The sequence below is a fragment of the Ambystoma mexicanum genome, chromosome 11, assembly GCF_040938575.1.
Source record: "Ambystoma mexicanum isolate Mex_15411 chromosome 11, UKY_AmexF1_1, whole genome shotgun sequence".
NCBI classification, from domain to species: Eukaryota; Metazoa; Chordata; class Amphibia; order Caudata; family Ambystomatidae; genus Ambystoma; species Ambystoma mexicanum.
In genome coordinates this window covers 98,923,498-98,944,563 of record NC_090934.1, presented here as the reverse complement: position 1 = coordinate 98,944,563, position 21,066 = coordinate 98,923,498, and the positions used below count along the sequence as shown (strand labels likewise).

At 49.1% G+C, this 21,066-nt stretch overlaps 1 protein-coding gene across 3 annotated transcripts in view; it reads right to left on the bottom strand.

Annotated features, from left to right (window-relative positions):
* The window catches only part of THRAP3 (thyroid hormone receptor associated protein 3), a 422,162-nt gene that overhangs the window by 45,896 nt on the left and 355,200 nt on the right, over positions 1 to 21,066 (bottom strand). For all 3 annotated transcript variants that reach the window (XM_069622622.1, XM_069622623.1, XM_069622624.1), the window contains one exon: positions 16,719 to 16,932. In XM_069622622.1, coding sequence (XP_069478723.1) covers positions 16,719 to 16,932 — 214 coding nt within the window. The remainder of the gene's footprint in view (positions 1 to 16,718; positions 16,933 to 21,066) is intronic.

Sequence of the window (21,066 nt, the reverse complement as noted above, 5' to 3'; positions counted from 1 at the left end):
ATAATGGCCAGCTTTTGAGTTTGTAAGTTCAGCATTCTAGATGTTCTTGAAACTGCAGAGACAATATCCAAACTTTAAGAGAAATGGGGCGTTTGTAATAGGTTTAATTTATCATCGTCTCTGGGATTCAGACCTGCTTTTTTTAGATGGGGAGTTCCCACAACCTCTAATTGTGTCTGTAAGGAACAAGTTACTTACCTGTAACTGTTGTTCTCCAGCATGGGTCTGGCATGGATTCACATGCTCATGAATATTCCCCGTCGTCAGGCTGGGAATCCTCGGTAAAGAAAAAACCAGTATCAGTTTCGTTTCTGATCTGTCTTTCGTAGTAGTAACCAATCACTGATCTCTGCGTCATACTGACCACAGCCAATGACTGCCCTCTACCTAAGCCCCGCCTCTGGCAGCCATCTTCAGATTTGGAAGCACGTGAAGTGGCAGTATGACCAAGTGAAGAGCCGCAGAGGGGTAGGCGGGAGGGTTCGCATGTGAATCCATGCCAGACCCATGCTGGAGAACAACAGTTACAGGTAAGTAACTTGTTCCTTCTCCAGCATGGGGTCTGGCATGGATTCACATGCTCATGAATAAAGAATACATAGCAGTACACACATGCACAACCACGGGAGGTGGCAAAGGCTCAACATTAAGCATTACATCAAACTCAACATTAAGCATCTTACCTCCTCACCAGGCTCACCTCAGGCGAACAGGTTGCGCAGCACTGCTTGGCCGACCCTGGACTCCTCCCTGGAATCCCGATCGACGCAGTAGAATTTCGTGAAGGTGTGCGTCGACCTCCACGTAGCAGCCCTGCATATGTCCAGCAGGGGCACACCAGATAGGAACGCCGTGGTAGCTGCGATCGCTCTGGTGGAATGGGCTCTCGGACGGCCAGGCAGCGGTCGGTTAGCCAACCGGTGACAGTACGTGATACAGCCGGAGAGCCATCTGGAAATGGAAGCCTTCGAGAGAGCCTTCCCTTGATTAACAGGTCCAAAGTTTATAAAAAGTTGTGACGTCTTCCGAAAGCACCTCGTGCGGTCCACGTAGAACTTCAGCGCTCTAGCCACATCCAGCGAGTGCAAAGTCCTCTCAGCCGGCGACGAAGGCGACGGGAAGAACACAGGCAACACCAAGGGTTCGTTGAGATGGAAGTCCGACGGTACCTTGGGCATGAAGGAGGGGTGCGTCCTGAGCACTGCCCTCGTGGCGTGGAAAGTCAAATACGGAGCTTTGCAGGAAAGGGCCTGGATCTCTCCCACCCGTCGTGCGGAGGTGATGGCCACGAGAAAAGCTGTTTTCCACGACAGAAACTTCAACGGGGCCGAGTGTAGAGGCTCGAATGGAGGTCCCATGAGCTTGGTCAGCACCACGTTGAGCTCCCACGCCGGGGCCGGAGCCTTCACCGGCGGGAACGATCTGAATAGTCCCTTCATGAACTCCTTCACCAGACGATGAGACCACAAGGACGTCCGCCCCGTGGTTCTGGTGTATCGGGAGATCGCAGCAAGATGAATCTTGATGGACGCGTGTGCCAGTCCAGCCTTGGCCAGCGTCAGCAGGTACGGCAGTACTTGGGGAGCCGTAATCCGTAGAGGGTTGATCTTCTGTGCGCGGCACCAGACAGAGAACCTCTTCCACTTGTGTCCGTAGCACTTTAGAGTCGAGGACGCCCTGGCCTTTGCAAGAACCTCTCTGCAGTCGGCCGGTATGTCGTATCCTCCGAACTCTAGCGCTGCAGGAGCCAGGCCTGCAAGTTCAGCGACTTGGGGTCGTGGTGGAGGATGGCGCCTCCTTCCCTGGAGAGTAGATCCGCGTCCGCCGGCAGCTTGATTGGCGGGGACGCTGACAAGTCCAGAAGGTCCGGGAACCAAATCTGCCTCGGCCACGCAGGTGCGACGAGGATCATCCTGCACCGTGACCTCTTGAGCTGATTGATGAGCCGGATTAGCAGGGGCAGGGGAGGGAACGCGTAGAGGAACAGGCCCTCCCAGGGGAAAGAGAAAGCATCGCCCATGCTCCTCGCCTGGGGAAACCTGCTGGCGAACCTCCGGCACTTGGTGTTCGTCGCCGTCGCGAACAGGTCGATCTGGGGTGCGCCCCACCGTCGGAAGAGGCGATCCACTAGATCCTGCCGTAGTTCCCACTCGTGGCACGAGCGCAGCTCCCTGCTGAGTGAGTCGGCGATGGTGTTTTTTATCCCTGCCAGATGAAACGGCACCAGAAATATCCTTTGGGCGATGGCCCAATGCCACAGGTCTTGCGCCTCCTTGGACAGCGCTGGGGACCTGGTTCCGCCCTGTTTCCTGATGTAGAACATGGTGGTGGTGTTGTCCGTGAAGATCCTCACCACCTTGCCCTTGAGGGACGGAAGGAAAGACCTGAGGGCCCAAAACACTGCACGGAGCTCCAGGACGTTGATGTGCAGGGACTTCTCCGTCGGGAGCCAAAGTCCTCTTGCGTGCAGATTTTCGGTATGCGCTCCCCACCCTTCCAGGGAGGCATCCGTGGTCACTGTCTCCTGGTGGGCTGGGGTCTGGAAGTCCATGCCCGCCGTCAGATGCGCGCGGGTGCCCCACCACCGTATCGCTCGTCGGAAGCTCTCGTCGAGCTTGATCCTCTCCTCGAAGCTGCCCGTCGTCTGGATCCAGCGCGCGTCCAGGAATTCCTGCAACGGGCGCATCCGGAGCCACGAGGATCCCAACACATGAACGTGCGGTAAAAATCTGAAGATGGCTGCCAGAGGCGGGGCTTAGGTAGAGGGCAGTCATTGGCTGTGGTCAGTATGACGCAGAGATCAGTGATTGGTTACTACTACGAAAGACAGATCAGAAACGAAACTGATACTGGTTTTTTCTTTACCGAGGATTCCCAGCCTGACGACGGGGAATATTCATGAGCATGTGAATCCATGCCAGACCCCATGCTGGAGAACAGTATTATACGCAAAACTACATTCACAGATTGCATAAGAAAAGGACCAAAAATATTTGCATGTCCTAAGACAAGTTTAAATGGAATAGTGTTGCCATAGCATGTAGTAGGTCCTATCTTGGCCACAGTAACTGATTTGAATTCAAGACGATTTTCTTTAATTTCCAGCAGGTTAAATTGTACAGAGGCCAGGCTACTTGCCATTTACTTATGGGCCAAGCTGACTTTCTGCAAAGGCCTGCTAGTGAAGGACTTTGGGTGCACATTCAGCCTTACTTCAAAGAGATTTCCACTACTATTTCCCTTCTTTTCAATTTGGTCACTGAAAACATTCAGTCTCAAAGATTGCTAATCTATACGTTTGCGCCAAGGACTTCCATGTTCTTTTATTTAGGTCAGTTTGGGATTTGAGCCATACACGCTCTGCTTGCCTTTTAGTGCTGGTGTAAACCAGCTATTGCGATTGAGCCAGTCTCCAATGGTTTTAAGTTTCATAGGGGCTACTCTATTTAGAGGCTTCATAAGATTCATCTATAAGGAGGTACCCAGAATACATGGGTCATCCAAGACGGTGGTGGAATTCATAAGAACATTTAAACAATCAATTGGATCATTGGGTTGTACTTTATTCAGATTCCTGCGAATAACTTGTTTGGGTTTATTGAGCCTGCGAAGCAGTCAAAAAGGTATGATCTCACCCAATACATGGTTAATATCAATTTAATCTATTTTGATATAAGATGCTACTCAATCTAACATTCCCTTAATATGGGTCGGCTCATTATACACAGACATGAATACTATCGAGTTTTTTTTTATCCAGAATCAATGCCTCCATCTGCAGCATTGCCCCGACATCGATTGAAATCACCTAATAGTAAAGTTGAGCAGTTGGGTTTATTCAGTAATTTCATTAAATTGATAAACTATATGGCGTGTCTTCAGGAGGGCAATATATCAGAATGAAATGGACAGCCGTTACTAGGTGTGAGTTTTAAAGTGGACAATTTCACAAGCTCCACATATACTAGAATATTTTTTTAAAAAGCAGAGATTGTTCCCGACAATGATGGCAACCCCTCCTATTTCCACATTCCCCCCTTTTTTTTTTACAGGAGATTAAAGTCACCTGGTACTACACTGGAATCTGTAAGACATGTCTTACACTAAGAGCTCTTGAATATGGAGCACTGCCAGATAACCTTTAATGGTCCCCAATGTTCCTTTGTGTGCTAATGAAAGCAGAAAGGATAGCACATCGGGAGTCGAGTATAGGAAAGGATCAACATTTTTTTTTCCTGCTCCAGTCGCTAAACTTCTTCCAACGGCACAGATTGTTGCTGGCCTTCTTGCCGAAAGCAACACTACCATCACGTCATATAGGAGGTCCCAATCCTTGCATCTCAACCTTTCAGAAACCATGCGTGAAGGTTGAGTGTTGACATCTGGGTGGAGAACCTGACCCTCCCCTTGCGAGGGAAGATCCTCCCTTTGTGAAAGACGTATCAGGACAGATGTACGTGTCTAGAAAGTCCGGGTACCATGTCCTGGCCCAATCTGGGGCAATTAGGATCATGCGGCTTCCGAACCGTCTCAATCTCCTAATTACTTATGGAATGACAGGGGTCAGCGGGAACACGTATAGTAGCGGAAAATCCCAATCCAACATGAACGGGTCTCCTAGAGCTCCTCTGAGCAAATTCCCTTGAGCAGTACCTTTCGTACTTCCGGTTGATTCTACTTGAGGGGTTTCCCAAGGGGCGAAGATCTCCTGAAGGACTTCCTAGCAGTCGTGGGAGACTGCTGCCTGCTCAGAGCATCCGCCATCCTGTTCTCCCCAGCTAGGTGAACTGCCGATAGAGATTCCTTCTTGATTTGTCCAGTACCAGAGATGCATTGCTTCTCTGCACAGTGGTAGTGACCCTACAACACCTCTTTTGTTGAGGTAACGCATAGACACTGTTGTCCGTCATTATCAGGACATTCTTTCCCCATACAGCAGGCAGAAAACCCTTCCGTGCTAGACTGTCCGATTGTTGATGTGGACTCCCCACCCCATGAGCGAGGCGTCAATCAATACTGTAATCTCCGGCCATGGTTGCAAAATTGTTCTGCCTTCAGAATATTGTCCTTGAAGGTCCACCACAGAAGATCCTGTGAGACCCTGCTTGGAACCTCAAGTAGGTCCGACATTGTTCCTGACACTGGGACCATTGAGTTCTTGAATGGGATCTCATTCTCGGGCAGGCCTCTGGCACCAGAAAAATACAGCACGCCATGAGGCCGAGAAACCTCTAGAAATCGAAGGCACGAAGATTATGGGCACCCTGAAATTTGGAAACCATCTGAAGAACGTCTTGAGCCCTCAACCTTGGGTGGTGAGCACTGTATTTGGGGGGCCTGAAGGAACTCAGAAAGTAACCAGCTTGAATTGGTCTGTCCTGAGGAACTTGTTCAAGTATCTCAAGTCCAAGATGGGTCTCAGTCCCCAGTCTTTCTTGGGGATCAAAAGATGGGGGAATACCAACCCTTGTTCCTCTCAGCTACAGGGTTAATAAGTCCTGCACAAGGAGCGGATCTGGAATCCTCAAAGATCGTTTGCCTGGTGGATTGGTGTAAGGCTGCGTTATAAATGGGAGGCAGTAACCTTGGGCTATTGTCTCCAGAGCCCAAGCATCTGAAGTAATGGCTCGCTGAAATGCTGAGTCTGAGACCCCCACCAGTGACGCATGACGCAAGATCTCAAAATGGTTTTGAAGCTGCTGATGGCAAGGTAGCTGCAGTTGGAGCTGGCTTGCCACCTCTAACTCATCCACCACGAAGCAACTTCTGTTGGCCTCTTTGACTGGCTATTCCTCTTGCCTTTCCAAATGAGGAATAGTAGCGAAAATATCGCCCCCCTCCATGGCTGTCACGCTGGATGAAAAGGCTGAGGTTGACCAACAGCAGCCCCTAAAGATTTGGAGCCGCCTTAGAGGTCTGAAACCTCTCAAGGCTCCCGTCCCCCTTGCTGCCAAAAAGATGAGACCCGCCAAATGGCATGTTAAGACGAGCCTGCACATCCGCTGCAAAACCAGACTTCTGCAACCATGCAAATATGCACAACACTGCTTGTGGCCATGGACCTGCTGATGCCATCTGCAGTGTCCAATCCAGACTGAAGGGACTCACACATGGCTCCCTTGCTGTCCTTAATAGCCAGGAAGGAGTTTCTTTCATCCCCTTCTGGAATATGCCCTGCCGCCATGGATATGCACTCCCACAGAGTGTACGAATATTTTGCTAAGGCACATGTGGAGTTGGTCGACTTCAGGGCAATACTCCCCGCTGAAAATCCATTCCATGACCATCCATACACACGCTGGTCTCCATCAGGAGGGAATTATAAGTTACTCACCGTAGTGACTAACGTACTCTAGTCCATAGTCCCCTTTCCTCCATACTGTATGGGTGTCCCTTCCAAGGGACGGGAGACAGAACCTTTTTCACCAGAAAAAACTCCACTTTAAATTTAGCGATGCGCAGGGGTGCGGCCTAGGGAGCATGCACTGCCCGGACTCCGCCGCCACACCTCAGTCCCCATTGAAGCGTCGACAATAGATTTAACATAGAGTGTGTTACTCACTACAGTGAGTAACTTCTAATTACTCTTAGGTCCCGTCCCCTTTCCTCCATACTGTATGGGCGATTACAATTGAACATAGCCCCAGGGTGGAGAGGAGACCCTCCTTAAGCAAATAGGTTCCTGAGAACCACCTGTCCAAAAGCTGCATCAGATCTAGAGCCGGCATCCAAACAGTAATGCTGGCAGAATGCCGAGAGGCCAAGTGGCTGCCCTGCTTACGACTTGTCAAGGGACATGGCGGTGGAATGAGATAGCCGTTGCCTTGGCCCTGACTGCGTGGGCCCTGACTGCGTGGGCATGTATGCTGGCCCTCATACGCTTCTTTGATGGCAGAGACCATCCAGCGGGATATGGAAGCCTTAGAAGCCCAATAGCCTGCTCTTGATCCTCCGAAAGTGATGAACAAGGCGTCCGATTTGCTGAAGTCCATGGTCCTGTCCAAGTAGAATTTCAGGGCACGCGCAACATCCATGCAGTGCAGCACTCTGTGCTTTGTCCTTGGGAGTAAAGACCATTTCCTACATCAAGTGGAAAGCTGACAGACCCTTGGGCAGAAATACCGGGTGTGCCCGCAGGACTACCTTGTCCTTGTGAAAGGTGGTATATGACTCTGGCAACCAGCGCCTGGATTTTGCTGACTCTACGAGCCGAGGTAAGGCCAACTAGTAAGGCTGTCTTGATGTTGACCAGCCTGCACAAACGCCATTTGCTTGAACGGTTTGTGCACCAGGGCGCCCAAGACTATGTTAAGGTCCCACATCGGGTGCAGTCTCTTGAAGGGTGGGTAGAGCCTTGCAAGGCCCTTCAGATGTTTGACGATACGGTTGGAGGAGAAAATTCCCTCTTCCGAGTTCCTGTAAGCCCCAATGGCTGCGAGGTATGTGTGGCAGGTGTACACCTACATGCCTGAATGAGTGAGGTGCGCCGAAAAGGAGAGCATGTCGTCCAAGGTGCATGCCAGGGGGTTGATTTCCCTGGGCGTCTGCCCAGTGGCAGAATCTGATCCATTTGCTTTTGTACTGGGCCGTGGTAGCTTTGCAGACTGGCCTGGGAGAGGCTAAGGTGCCGAAGCATTACCTGTTCAGGTACCACGCTGTGAGGGCTAGTTTTCCCTGATGCAGAGTGGATGACTCCGCCCCCCTGCTGTGCCAGAAGATGGGCTGGGCCTGTTGGGAGGTGAATCAGGGGCACTCCGAGAGACTGAGCAGCTCCAAAAACTATGGCCTGGCCGGCCACCACAGAGTCATTAGAATGACAATTGGCGAGGCTCCTCGATTTTGCAAATTACTCTGAGTGGGCGGAAAGGCGTAGGGTTTCATGCCGGTCCACTGGAGGTGAAACGCGTTGCCCAGAGTGCCAGGGCCCTGACCTTGCCAGGATGCGAACTGGGGACACTTCTTGTTGTGCCAGGTGGCAAAGAGATCTACCTGGGGGTGACCCCACCTGTTGAAAATCTCCTGAATAACGAGGTAGTTTAGCTGCCACTCGCAATTGTCCGCGCCCAGCCTGCTGAGCCTGTCCGCTTCCAGGTTGGATTTCCCTGGGAGGTGGACTGCTGTGAGGTAAATGTCGTTTTCCAGGGCCCATTCCCACATGTCTGCACAGAGGAGGGGATATGATGCCTCCCCGATGGAGGACGTAGTACATGCTGGTCGAGTTGTCTGTCTGGATGAGGACAACCTTGCCCTTTGACAAGTGGCAGGAATGCCCTGAGCGCCAGCCAGATGGCGTTCAGCTCTAGCCAATACACCACATCTGAGCATGCTACAAAATGAAAAACGCAATGCTGAAGCATGTTGGATAAGTCTTCCTTCCGATGCCCATAAGGACGGTCTCATAGCTTACATCAACAAAGAGGCTATCTTCCAGGCCAAAAAAGATATATTCAACAAACTTATTGCGCAAGCAGATTCTAACACCAAAGAATTATTTAAGATTCTGAAGGAACTTGAATCGCCTGCTACTCCCCAGACCCCCTCCTGCCCCCCCCCCCCCCAATTCTTGCACTAAAGCACTAATGGTGCTTGAACATCCAGAAAGCACTCTTGGACAAAATTGCCACCCTCCAAACTAAAATCAAAGTTACGGTCTACAGACAGACAAGCAACTTAATACTCCAACTGTAATCACCCAGTCCACTCCTAACATTAAACCTTTCAGCTTCTCTCCACTCACTTTTGCTGATGTTGAATGCATCATTCATGCAAATCAAACCTTCCAATTGTGGTGTACCCCAAGGCTCCTGCCAGTAACCAACACTTTGTGTTCACCAAACCATTGTTTGATGTTCTTGACCATCTGTGTGTCTCATACAATATGCCGACGACATCCAGATACTCATCCCCATCACGGGGGATTATGCAGTGGACACTAAAGCCCTGAATGACATCTACATGGCTATTCAAGCATGGATGGAGCAACAGGAGTTTTGCCTCAATGACGACAAGACGGAACTAATTATGGGTTCACACCAACGTTTTAATAAACTTGACACTGTCTTCAAGTCGTTCATCATTGATGGGAAGGTCATTGAGGTCTCGAAGGATACTAAAACTTTAAAAATTTACCTAGACTATCACTGTGCAGACAACCCAACGCCGTCAGCTCAGCGTCTGCCTATTCATTCAAACTTCTCTGCCTGTAAACCATCACCCTGGCTAGAACACTTGTCATGTCCAAGATGGACTATTGTAGCGCCCTTTATCTAGGGACTAGTCAGTCTAACCTTAAACTGCAAGTCAATCAGAATAATGCCATTAGAGCAACATTAAAACATACAGCGAAATCACCAGATTTTACCACAAGCGCAATCTACATTGGCTTCCTGTTGAGCATAGAATCTCCTTGAAAACACTTACCCTGACTCACAAGTGCCTAACCACCCCCCACCCTATTTACTTAGTCAACCGACTCACACCTGACACTTCCACTCGGCCCATGAGAGTGGCCCAAGCCCACAGTCTATTCCTCCCTAGGTTTAGACTTCAAAAAGCTGGCAGCGCTAGTTTCCCGGTCCTGGCCTCTAAGCTTTGGAAAACCCTTCCTAATGCTATCAGAGCTGAGCCGTCCTTCCAATCCCTTAAGAGCAAAACCAAGGTGTCGCTCTCATCACAAAACATGATATTTGGCGTCATACTACGGCTACTGCCACTTTGTCACTCACCTTAGCATTCTGCTGTATAGTTCACACGTATTCAACACTTGTATTCCTCTTTGCATATATTTCTTGTACGTAGATAACTTATCTTCCTGTGCCTATATTTTCATGTGAACCTCCTATATTCCTATGCTTTAACGGTTTGAGGAACTGTTTGTATATCCCTCCTGCCTGTACATGCTTTATTCTATTTTATATTGTATATATTTGTCATATCGGAGTCCTACCTGCATGTATACTGTAAGCTGGTAGATTCTCCTATTTCATGTATGCAATTGTAACTTTGCTTCCTAAGATCTGCGCCCAAATGCTGTGTACCGAGAGATCGTCCAGGGTGGCTCCCCAGCCCTCGAGCTAGGAATCGGTAGTGACGGTGGCCTGCGGAGTGGGCAGCCGGAAGGGCTGGTCTGTCCGCAGGTTGCAGCCTCTGGACCACAAAGTCCGGTGCGGTCGGAGAGCTGAAGGAACGTTGATCATATCTGATTGAGAGCCCCGCTCCTGGTTCCATGAGGCCACGAAGTATAGCTGAATCCTTCTCATCCTTAGTCTTGTGTGCGGAACAGCTAATAAGACCGCTGCCAGAAGACCCAGGAGATGTTGGTACCCCCATGCAGAGGTCACTTCTCTCCTGAGTAAGTGGGTGGTGGCCCTCTTCATGGCAGAGATTCTGTCCGATGGAAATAGCTTCTCGGATCACGTGTCCCAGATGAGGCCCAAGAATGTTGGAATCTGCAGCGGTGACTTCACGAGTGAGAATCCCAAATCGTGAAGAGTGCTCATAAGGGCATTGGAAGAGTGGAGAACCGCCTCCGGAGATGTAGCCCCAACGAGCCAGTCATCGAGGTATGGGTAGATGTGCAGGCCCAGCGCTGAGGAGGGGCGCCACCGCATTCATGAGCCTGGAAAAGTCCTTGGGGGCCAAGTTGAGGCCAAAAGGAAGAACCTGCAATTGAAAATGGAAGCCCATGATCCTGAACCGTAGGAAAGAACGATGGGGCTGCCAAATTGGGACGTGTTGGTACGAGTCCTTCAGATCCAGGGAGCACATCCAGTCTCCCTTGTCCAATGTCTCGGCTATGAAAGCTGGCGTGACCATCTTCAGTTTTTGCAGGGGTAAAAAGAGGTTGAGGGTGGAAAGGTCCAGCACAACTCAGGCCCGCCTAGTTCTTGTGAATGGCAACAATCCTGGAGCAAAAGGGTGAAGTCAGGGCAGTGCATGCTCCCTCGGCCGTGCCTCAATTTAACAGGGAGGTTTTTTTCAGGTGAAAAAGGTTCCGTCTCCCGTCCCTTGGAAGGGAATCCCATACAGTATGGAGGAAAGGGGACAGGACGTAAGAGTATGGTAGGGTGCACTGCCTTGTTAGAGGTAGCCGTGGCAGCCTGGACCACCAGACTCTCCGGAGTGGGGTGTTGGGACAGGTAGCCGGGGGTCGTTACTGGAAGGGCAGTATTTTCTTGTAAGGGACTTGTCCACAGCCGGATTGGTGTCTGGGGTCTTCCAATTTCTGGTGACTTTTTTGCAAAGCCACATGGAAAGGCAATATGGGGTCAGTAAGCGGCCCTTGGGTCTAAAATGTCAGATCATCCTGATCAAAATGTACTGAGGCATGGACCAACCCAGATACTCCACCACCCTGGACATGAGTTTCTGGTATGAGGAGTCTGCATGCTCCCCTGGTTCTGGCCTGCCAAACTAATTCAGGCGGGGTGTCAATGCTGCTGGCATTATGTAAGGTGTCGCAAAGGTCTTGCATCCCACACTCTTCCGATAGACATTCCGTCACATTGGGGGTTCCATACTTGAGCCCAAAAGGAGCATCCTCCTCCTCAGACCTTTCTTCCTCAAAAATGGATGAGGGATTTTTTTTTTTTTTAAATGTCTGGCTTCAGAACCGAAGATGTCGACTTAGTCTTGGCCTTAGCATTCCTATGAGGCTCTTCAGGCCCAGGTGGCTGAACAGACAACTGGCGTTGATGGCTTCAGTTTCAGCACCGAAGGATTACTCGAAATTGGTGATGCAACCGGCTCCTTCAATGTATTTGGCACCAAGGGCTTTGTGGGCTTCGAGGGTGTCGACCTCGATTGATCGCCTTGTCTCGAGTGATCCTTCTCCAATCAAGGCCTCAAAGGTGCTCAGTGTGAATCAGGCTGTCCACTCATGCTTGATGGCACACTTGTTTCCGGTTGAGATCGCACCTCACCAGCTTCTATCGAAGGTGCAGACAGAGCTTTGCCCTGTTTTCCGAAGATCTTTAGCATGTCTATCCCGGAATGCTTCCCACACCGCAGGCGTCGACTTTTTAGAAGGGCTTCTCATCCTCTCTGGGTATACACGTAGACCCGAAGGGGTATGTCATGCCTTTTCCCCCTCCGAGGCTGTTGGAGGAGGTGATTGGAAAAACCCCTTGCCCCCACCTTTTGTTTCCTCCGATGCAGACTTGGAAAATGGTCCGGTAGTGTGGACCTCCATTCTTGGAAGCCTCAGAACCCGCCAAACACCTGCCCCTTGTCGGAGCGTTGCTGCGACTGGGTGTAGGCCTTGGGCGTGGCTTTTGTAAGGATAAAGACTTCCCGGTTTGCGAGTTCTACTTTCGAAGGGAAAGTCCAATACGTGTTCCTGGACATCAGGGTTAAACTTAGTAGCCCGGAGCCAGGCCGTCCTTCTCATGTCTGTGGCAAAGCAGATGGCCCGGGCAGAGATTGAGGTGGGCCATTGTGCTGTCCTGCGCTACCAGCCTGGATTCTCTTAGTCAGGCCTTGAAGTGCGCTTGGCTCTGTGCCGGAAAGCTCTAGGAGGAAATACGTTATTGCCCACTAAAGCCTTTGGTTAACGGCTGCCAGCATGGCATCCACGTTGGCTTGATGAGGTAGGGATGCGTTGGAATATAGCTTCTTCCCGTACGCCTCCAAGATACACCACTCCTTGCGTAGCAGCACAGCTGACGAGGACGACTGAGGCTTGGAGTATAGTAATGCCGCAGCGATCACAGGAGTGCGGCGGAGGGTGGGCAGATAGCAAGAGTGTATCCCCCTCCCATCTGTCTGTACTTGGCGTCCAGGTGTCGATTGACCAGCTGGACCGAGTGGGACTTGAGCCAGCCCTTTTTGGCCAAGGCGACAATGTCCTTCTGCATCCTCGTTCTTGCTGTGGGACACAGTGTGAGGACTTCGGCGAGGACCCCCCCCCCCTCAGCCCCTCATCTGGTTGCTCAACCTTGGGTTGAGGAAGGCCCAAGTACTCGGCCAGCCCTGCAAGACGTTCGTGGAAGGCCTATGCCGATGGTGTTCGGGGTCCTCCTCATCCGTGTCCACCTGAGGGTCCGGTAACAGTGGAGGGGTGCTCTGAGCCGAAGGCTAGGGTGTGGGGACCGGAGCCAGAGGCTGGTATGGAACCGCCTACCCAATCGGTTGGGGAGCTGGCGTGAACGGCTGAGGCTGCACAGCGGGCGCCTGAACTTAACTGGATGACCCCCTGGCCCCCATCCGTGGAGATTTTATGTGCCCGAGGAACCTTTCAAAAAGCCTGTCCTCACAGGCCGGAATTGTAGGTGATATGGACGGGGTAGCGGGCGGCTGCTGGAGCAGTTGTGTGCCCTTCCCATACGGACGCAGTGGGAACCTGCCCTGCGCAAATGAAGGGTAGGCTGTATACTTGGTTGACACCAGTCCCACCTTGACACACGTTCCTCCACCTGCTCCCTGCCTTGGTGCGGTATCAGGGAGTGGTCAGGAACGTCTGGCACGGAGGCCAATTTGTCAAGCTGCCTTCCACGTGCCTGTGTCGTGTTGCTCAGCTCAATGGGCCCCGCCCAGGACTCTTCAGTGTGGATCAAGGGGCCTACCCTGTTCCTCAGGCTCTGGCCTGGTAGGCGCTTCACCCTCGGGTGAAACCGCGGTAAAAAGAACCTTCTGGTCCCTCAGCACTGTCACTGGGAAGGTCTACTGACCCCTCGGTAGCAGATATAGCCTTGGTACTCGTGCTGGTACGAGGACCCGAGCGGTCCCTCCCGTGTGGGCGAGTCCTTGGTAAGGAGTCTCCCTTGCAGGGTGCGCTGGAAAAGAGCAGCCCTACCTTGGGCTTAGTTCGATAATAGACCAAGTCCTTTAGGTCCTTTCGAGGCGATCTCTGAAAGAGCTCCTTCCAACTGGCTAGCCTGTTCTTCAGAGACCTCAAGGAGAGCATGTCGCATTTGGTACAAGCTTGGCAGCCGTGGTCTGGGCCAAGGCAACGTAGGCAGAGGGTGTGGGGTTCATTAGATGGAAAGAGCCCGTCGCAGGATGGACACCTGCTGAACCCTGTAGAAGTCGACATGTGCCGGGGCAGAGCGTGACGCCCGAGAACCGAGTACATTAATGATAAAAAGGCAGAAAAGTATCCGCGCGTGGAATTACATGGCCAAAGCCAAACCCAGGAGCACTGGTGAATTCGGCCCATTCCCGTTGACGCAGAAAAGGGGACCGAGGTGTGGCGCCGGAGGGCAGTCTCAAGGCAGCGCATTCTCCCAGGGATGCACCCCCAAATTTAAAGGGGAAGAAGGTTTTTTTCTGGTGAAAAAGGTTCTGTCTGCTGTCCCTAGGAAGGGACGCCCTATGCAGTATGGAGGTAAGGGGACGGGATGTAACATTAAGTTCTGATCAGGATATATCAGGAAGTAAGCAAACTGTGTGCAAGTTATTTTGCATCATATATTGGGTTGAGGAAAAGGAGCATAGCAGAAGAGCATATGCCAGGTATTCTATCAAAGTTCAGATTACAGCCAAGATTGGGTGGATACCATTTGTGTTTGATTTGAGAAAGACAACTGATTTCAAGTGGAGTGAAGATAATTCTAGATGAATGTAACCCCACCACTCCCCATTCCCTTCACATGGAGCAGAGAACATTTGAACACTCTCCAAGGCCACAGACATAACCATATGGTAAAAAGGGCAAAGTTTTAGAATGCGAGTGTCAGAATAGTACTTTGGACAGGACAATTTGCTTTGGACATCTTGACAAAGGACAGGCCCATTAGATTTGCTTTAGGTAGGGAAATACCTCTTTAAGCAACAAGTCATTTTTCGAACCTTGTGTGTTTAACAAAAGGTTATGGCCAAAACCATGAAACCCCTGTGTGCGCGTTATATTCCCAACCCTTCACAGGAGCTTCAGCCCTTCGGTCATTTGATTCCTCAGGTACAATGGAATGAGCCTCTAGTGTCCTTTTGTGTTGTGATCCAGCCTAAGCAGATCTGTTCTCAAGATATGAAAAAGGCGGGAGAAGTGGCTGCTTGCACTTGTAGTCTCAGACCGGAGATTTGCATCAAAGAGTAAAAAGTGGTTGAATCTTTACAAAGGGCCAAAGCCAGACTTGGCTCCCAAGCAGGTCTTACTTTTTGCACCAACGATAAGACTCCAGTAGGGTGGTCAAACGAAGAAAGAAAGTCTAAGGACTTTCATTCTGTGCACTGCAGATGTGAGCACCAAATTCATTAACCTGGTCTAAAACACCTTTACCTTAATGTACGAGTACATGGGAAATCCTATGGAGCATTTAGTCTTAAAAATGGGGAGGAAAAAAGGTGAAAAAACCTGTTCAGAGCAAAAGGCTCGGCTTGTAATTAACAGTCACTAACAATCCTTGCACACACGGCCAAGGTCCAACATACTGATCATTTACGGGCGCCAGCGTCATGGGCCAACCTTCAGTGCCAATGTACCAGTAAAAGGAAAACACTTTCTGCCCCACAAAGTCACTTGCTTCAGAGCCATTCTTGGACGAGAGCAGGCTGGCAGCAAAGGAGTCTTAAGGGGGGGTTACAAAGCTTTACCACAAGCAAGAATGGCAGAAAGACTGCTTCTCAGAATCAGCAAGATGCATTACCAACCTCTACGCCAAAAGGCCTATCCTGAAGCCTGTGCTCCCATTTGAAGGAAAGCCCCATTCCCACCCGGGGACAATAGGCTTTGTTTTGTCACCGTGCCTGCCATTTCCTTGGCTCAATGTTGCGGCTAGATCAGAAGGCCAATTAGACCTTCCCACAATTAGCTTAAAATCAGAAACTATGGCCTCAGAAGACTGGGAAAGTCATTTACACAAGAGTAAATACAATGGGAGAATTTCTAAGTACAGAAACTGGTTTTAAAAACAAATGACAGTACAAAAACATTAAAATGAAACCCTTACTGACGATTTACAATTAATTGAAACCAGGGTGAGCGCAGAGATGCCTCAATGGGGAAAAAGATGGCCAAACCTCTGGAGAAAAAGTTGGAACCCTCAGAACGAACAATATTCAAAATGATAGTGGCTTTTCAGTTTGCGAATTGCTGCAAGCAATTATCACTTTGTTGGTGTGGAAAAAAAAAAACTTGGTTAAGGGCCAAAAATATTGAAAACCAGCATTTTCGGGATGTGCGCACTGATGGAAAAACAATGACAGAACATGAAAAATAACCAAGCGCCCGGTCTTAAAGATGGACTGCTCCTCAAAGTGGACCAGTACAAATTCATCAGCTGAAAAGGAGTGATGGTCTAAAATGTAGCAGTTTCTCAACGATTTCCTTTATAAATGTAAAAACCATTACATTGGAAGATGAAAAATAAACTATGCGGAAAGGACCATAAAAGGCTGCAAGTAAGAAAATAACTCCTCTTGCACACCCCACCACAAGTCCGCCTTCTTTGACAGCTGATAAATGTAAGCTATGGTCTGCTAGAACACTACAATAAGCGGATGAAAAATATTTCTATGTGCTTTGCCAGTAGGAAATAACATCAAATGCTGGCAAAAAACTATCACTGGAAATGTTTATCTTGGGTATTCAGCCGGTCCTCCAATCTCTATCAGATTTGCATTCTTTTCGAAAACTAGATTAATCACACTACTTGTTCTACGGAATTACATAAATATACACTTTGAATTTTCAATAAACTGCAACAGAAGTGAAACGGTAAAAATTTGCACAGATTTACATTCATGTAAAGTGTATTACAGTTCAGTTTTCAGTAACTTACAAAGTTTCCTCTGGCTCGCCCACGCTCGCTTGAGGAAGTGAAGTCTTTGGAACCGAAGCGGGGCTTATCAAATGGTGTGGCACTCTCATCCTTCTCTTCGCTATCTGCTCTGACTTCCTCACCTACCCTAAAGGAATGCGTGGATGGCGATCGAGATCGAGACGATGCAGTGGTGGATGGGGATGGTGACCGCTCTCTCATTTTTCTATGCTTCCTGTAGTAGAGATCAAGCAACTAGATTAAAAAGGAATCAGTGGCTAGAAAGCTTTACAAACTCATAGGCCTGACACACTGGGGTTGACAAAGGAATGCAAGGGTACAACTAGTGAGGACAAATTCAACTCTAATATAGAAACTTTTTTAAAAAGGCAGCATATGGGACAGTATTTTACATAATATAACACTGAATGGTCAGTCTATGAAACCTTGCATTAGAAGGATGTCAGATTCGCTTCAAACTGACTGCACAAACTATCAGTTTTAATGAAAATAATGGCCTATTTTCCCCACTCATTAACAATACACGAAAGAGGCTGCTTCAACAGTGCATTAACGATTGAAAAAGCTTGTTCCAAAACAGACAAAGTAACATTACACTACATAATACTTACCCTGTGCAATATGGAAAAGAAAGATCTTGCGCCCTCTACAGTTAACTTGATAACAGAAAATAGGAGTATGGCATTTTAGACAATCATTAAACTTTCAACACTAGACAAAGCACATTTAGAATTCTTTGAACGATTCCGTTTGCTTCTTGGCTTGAAAAAAAGTGCTGTCAGTTACTGGTGAACAGGACTTCCAATGCTCTTGCATCTTTGGGTGGGTTTCAAGCAGAGCTGCAACCAAGCTTTTTGGAAGTAGGCACCTGTTCTTTTGCCACCGAGGGCTCCGACAGACTTTTGCCTCTTGGCAAGATGCAGAGTAACAGCTTCCTCACAAGCGTCTTCAGTGTGGCTTCTTGAATCCAGTACACAGTAGATTTAGCACCATCTCCAGCTGCTGTGGTTACTTGGCCATGGTAAGGATGCATGTCGGGGAAAATTCTCATTTCTGTGCTAATTCCCTTCAACCTCAGAGACACCCCTTGCCCCCAACTAGCTCTTTTGCTGGACCGAAGGACTTTTTAATTTTAGCCCCGAGTCAGTGAGCCCTTTTGCCCACTGTCTCATTTCACCCGATTTGGATTATGCTTTTCCTTTGTTTTTGTAGTCTGACAAACTCAATAGGCACCTACGTTTTGTATGGTGACATAGCACCTTCAAGCTCAGTGTCACAGAAATCCTTTAGATTTCTCGCAAGGTTTAAATACATTTTCGTGTGCACACTACAGTTCCCAAGTATAGTAAAGTGAAATTGACTTTACTTACTTTTCTCTTTGTAGGTGCAACACACCATCTTATGTGGAGTGCTGGGGGTAGAGTTACTCATTAGCCCCCCCATCCTACCTACTCATGTAACATTTTGTACGTTACCTCACTGCTTTAAATAGTTGGTGGCTGTGGTTTCATTGGTCTACCATTGTGCTTTTCTACTGCAGGCTGAATCCTCAGCTGCAGTATAGCGCCCATGGGTGTACTTTGTCAAAATGGCGCCAGTCTCTTTTCTCGCCATTTTCTATTTGTGAGGTCCTTCTTTGGGTTTTACCCTGCGCACCAAGCCAGGTTTGAGCCCTTTGTTCGTTTTGCCTTCGGTGGGCTTCAGTATTGAAACCCGCCTCTGGCACCATTGTCTGGAAGGTCAGGAAGTGAGGGTGGTTCCCGATCTCCCCTGTCCTTTGCCTTTAGGAAAACCTGAATGCAGCCAGTCCCGATTGGCTGGCTGGCCCTTCAGGACAGCCACACTGCTGTTTGAGTGACAGCTAGGCTGTGCATGAATGGGAGAAACCCGCTTAAAAAGGTGAGTGTTTTGGGACTAGAGGCAAAGTCGACCACTGGGAAGACCCCCCCGAAGAAACCATGAATAAATCTTGCTGCATCCTCCTGGACCTTTGAATTGCTCGTTGAAGCCCTGCTGCTGTGCTGAAACTTCCTTTTCTGATCGAGAAGCTCCGGAAGGGACAGCTTCTTCCCTTGGGTTAGTGGGACCAACGTACCCAAAGACAAACTCCACTGGACGATCTACCCCAACTGGCTGTACTTTGCTGCTGCTGGAACAGAGTGCCAGGGGTCGAGAAATCCTTGAGTGCAACGTCTGTGATCCGGCCAGAAACTCCAGGAGTCTCCTCAGGAGGACCAAAGTGCAGGACTCCGGCGTGAAGGAAGCCAAACCGGTATCCAAGAACAAAGGTGGTTCTGTTTACCAAGCGCTGAAACCGCAAAGTGGCACTGATTCGAAAAGAGCCCGCATCTTCTGCCGGCCTCCGAATTGCTGCTGCAGGAGACCTCCAGACGTCCTCCCTCTTGTCCCCATGACTGAGCCCATGAACCCAGGATCTGCATCGCTGCAACCAGACAGAAGCCAGCTGGGCCACTCTTCTAACCAAAGGTACTGTTCCGACGTGGGGTACTTACCTCAGTGTCTTTAGCTTTGCTCTTCTCAATTGAGACTTACAGTAACCACCTTGCTAGAGTGGATTTCAGCTCTACCCTTCACAAGTAAGAGCTTGTGACCCTACTGTGAATTCTCAAACTTTGTGCAAGACTTCTCTAAGAAGTGCCTCAGCTCCATAGACTGCTCCAAATGACTGGCTGTCCTGACTCCCAGCAGACTCTACAGGTCCATTTGACTGTCCCTTAGAGGTGATAACTTGGTTTTTTAACTATTATTGCTGGGAAAGGTTTTTGTCTAGACTTCATTGGAAGATTCAAGTGCTCAAATCCCCAGAGAACCTGTTGAACATTTTTCCTTCCCTTAACCTTACCTTTCTGCAAACCTCAGAATCTACAAAGTCTACTAGTGATAGATAGATAAGGCATGCATTACTCACCGTAATAGCATTTCTGATGATTGTCTCTGCTTAGATTCACATGCTGTGCATATGGTCCGCCATCCAGTGGTAACCGCCAAGTATTGCATCTTGTCTTTCAGGGACCGAAAGGGGACGTCGGCATACGCGTGTCTGTAACACTATCCCCATCGTGACGTGTAGTGTACCCAAAATCCCTCACGCGCTGAGGTCCCTCCGATTGTATTTTTTCTGCCATGGAGCCCAAGGCTATTGGGAGTACATAAAGAGAGAAAGTAGTAAGACATCTATGTTCCTTCCACCCAAGCGAGGAGGCAGGGTGGGTGTATGTGAATCTAAGCAGATACAATCAGAAATGCTATTGCAGCGAGTAATGCAGGTCTTCTGATGCTTGTTAATCTGCTTAGAATCACATGCTGTGCATAGACTAGCGAGCAGTACCCAGGGTTGGAGGTGGGTTATGAGAAGGAACAGTAGTGAAAAGATGTCTTAATACTGCTTGTCCCACCTGAGAATAAGCTCTAGAATGAGTGTCTAGGCAATAGTGTTTTGTAAAGGTGTGTACAGAACTCCTGGTTGTCGCTTTGCAAATGGACTCAACGGGAACATTTGCAATGAATGCTATGGAAGCCCCAGTGCCCCGAGTAGTGTGCTCTAGGCTTGAAGGGCAGTTCTCTCTTAGCAAGAGTATAACGGTGTGATGCATTTGACAATCCACCTTGAGATAGCCAATTTAGAGACCGGATCCCCTTCTCTACCAGCTGCCACTGAAACGAAAAACTGATTGGTCTTCCTTAGTAGTTTTGTTCTTTCCAGGTAAAACATGACTGCCCTGTGCACATCTAGTGTGTGTAGGCTTCTTTCGGCCATGCTAGTGGGATTCTGTAAGTAAGTGGGTAGTTCGATTGATGGTTCACATGGACCTTCGAGATGAAATGGGCGCAAATCTGGGATGAGTGCGCAGACCAACCTTATCCCTGTGGACTGTAACAAAAGGGTCTAGAACTGAAAGGGCCTGTAGTTCACTAACCCTTCTAATAGAAGTGATAGCCACTAGTAAGGCAGTCTTATAAGTAAGGTCTTTTAGACTTGCTTTATGCATTGGTTCAAACGGAGACCCCATGAGTCAAAAACCACATTTTGATCCCAACTGGGAGCTATGTTAGAAATGGGGGGTGGGGGGAATTCTCTTAACCCCTTCCATAAAAGCCTTAACAGGTATGTTTCACCACAACACTTTCTGTTGTGACGTAGTGTAGGCTGATGGAGCAGCTAGATGAACCTTAGGGAATTAAATACCAAACCTGAGCCCGAGTCTAACAAATGAGTTTGGTACAACACAATGTGGGTAGGCGAGCAGTTAAAGGAATTGATGCCCTTGGTTTTACACCAGATGACAAAACGTTTCCACTTAAGGGAATAGCAATAACAAGCGTTAGA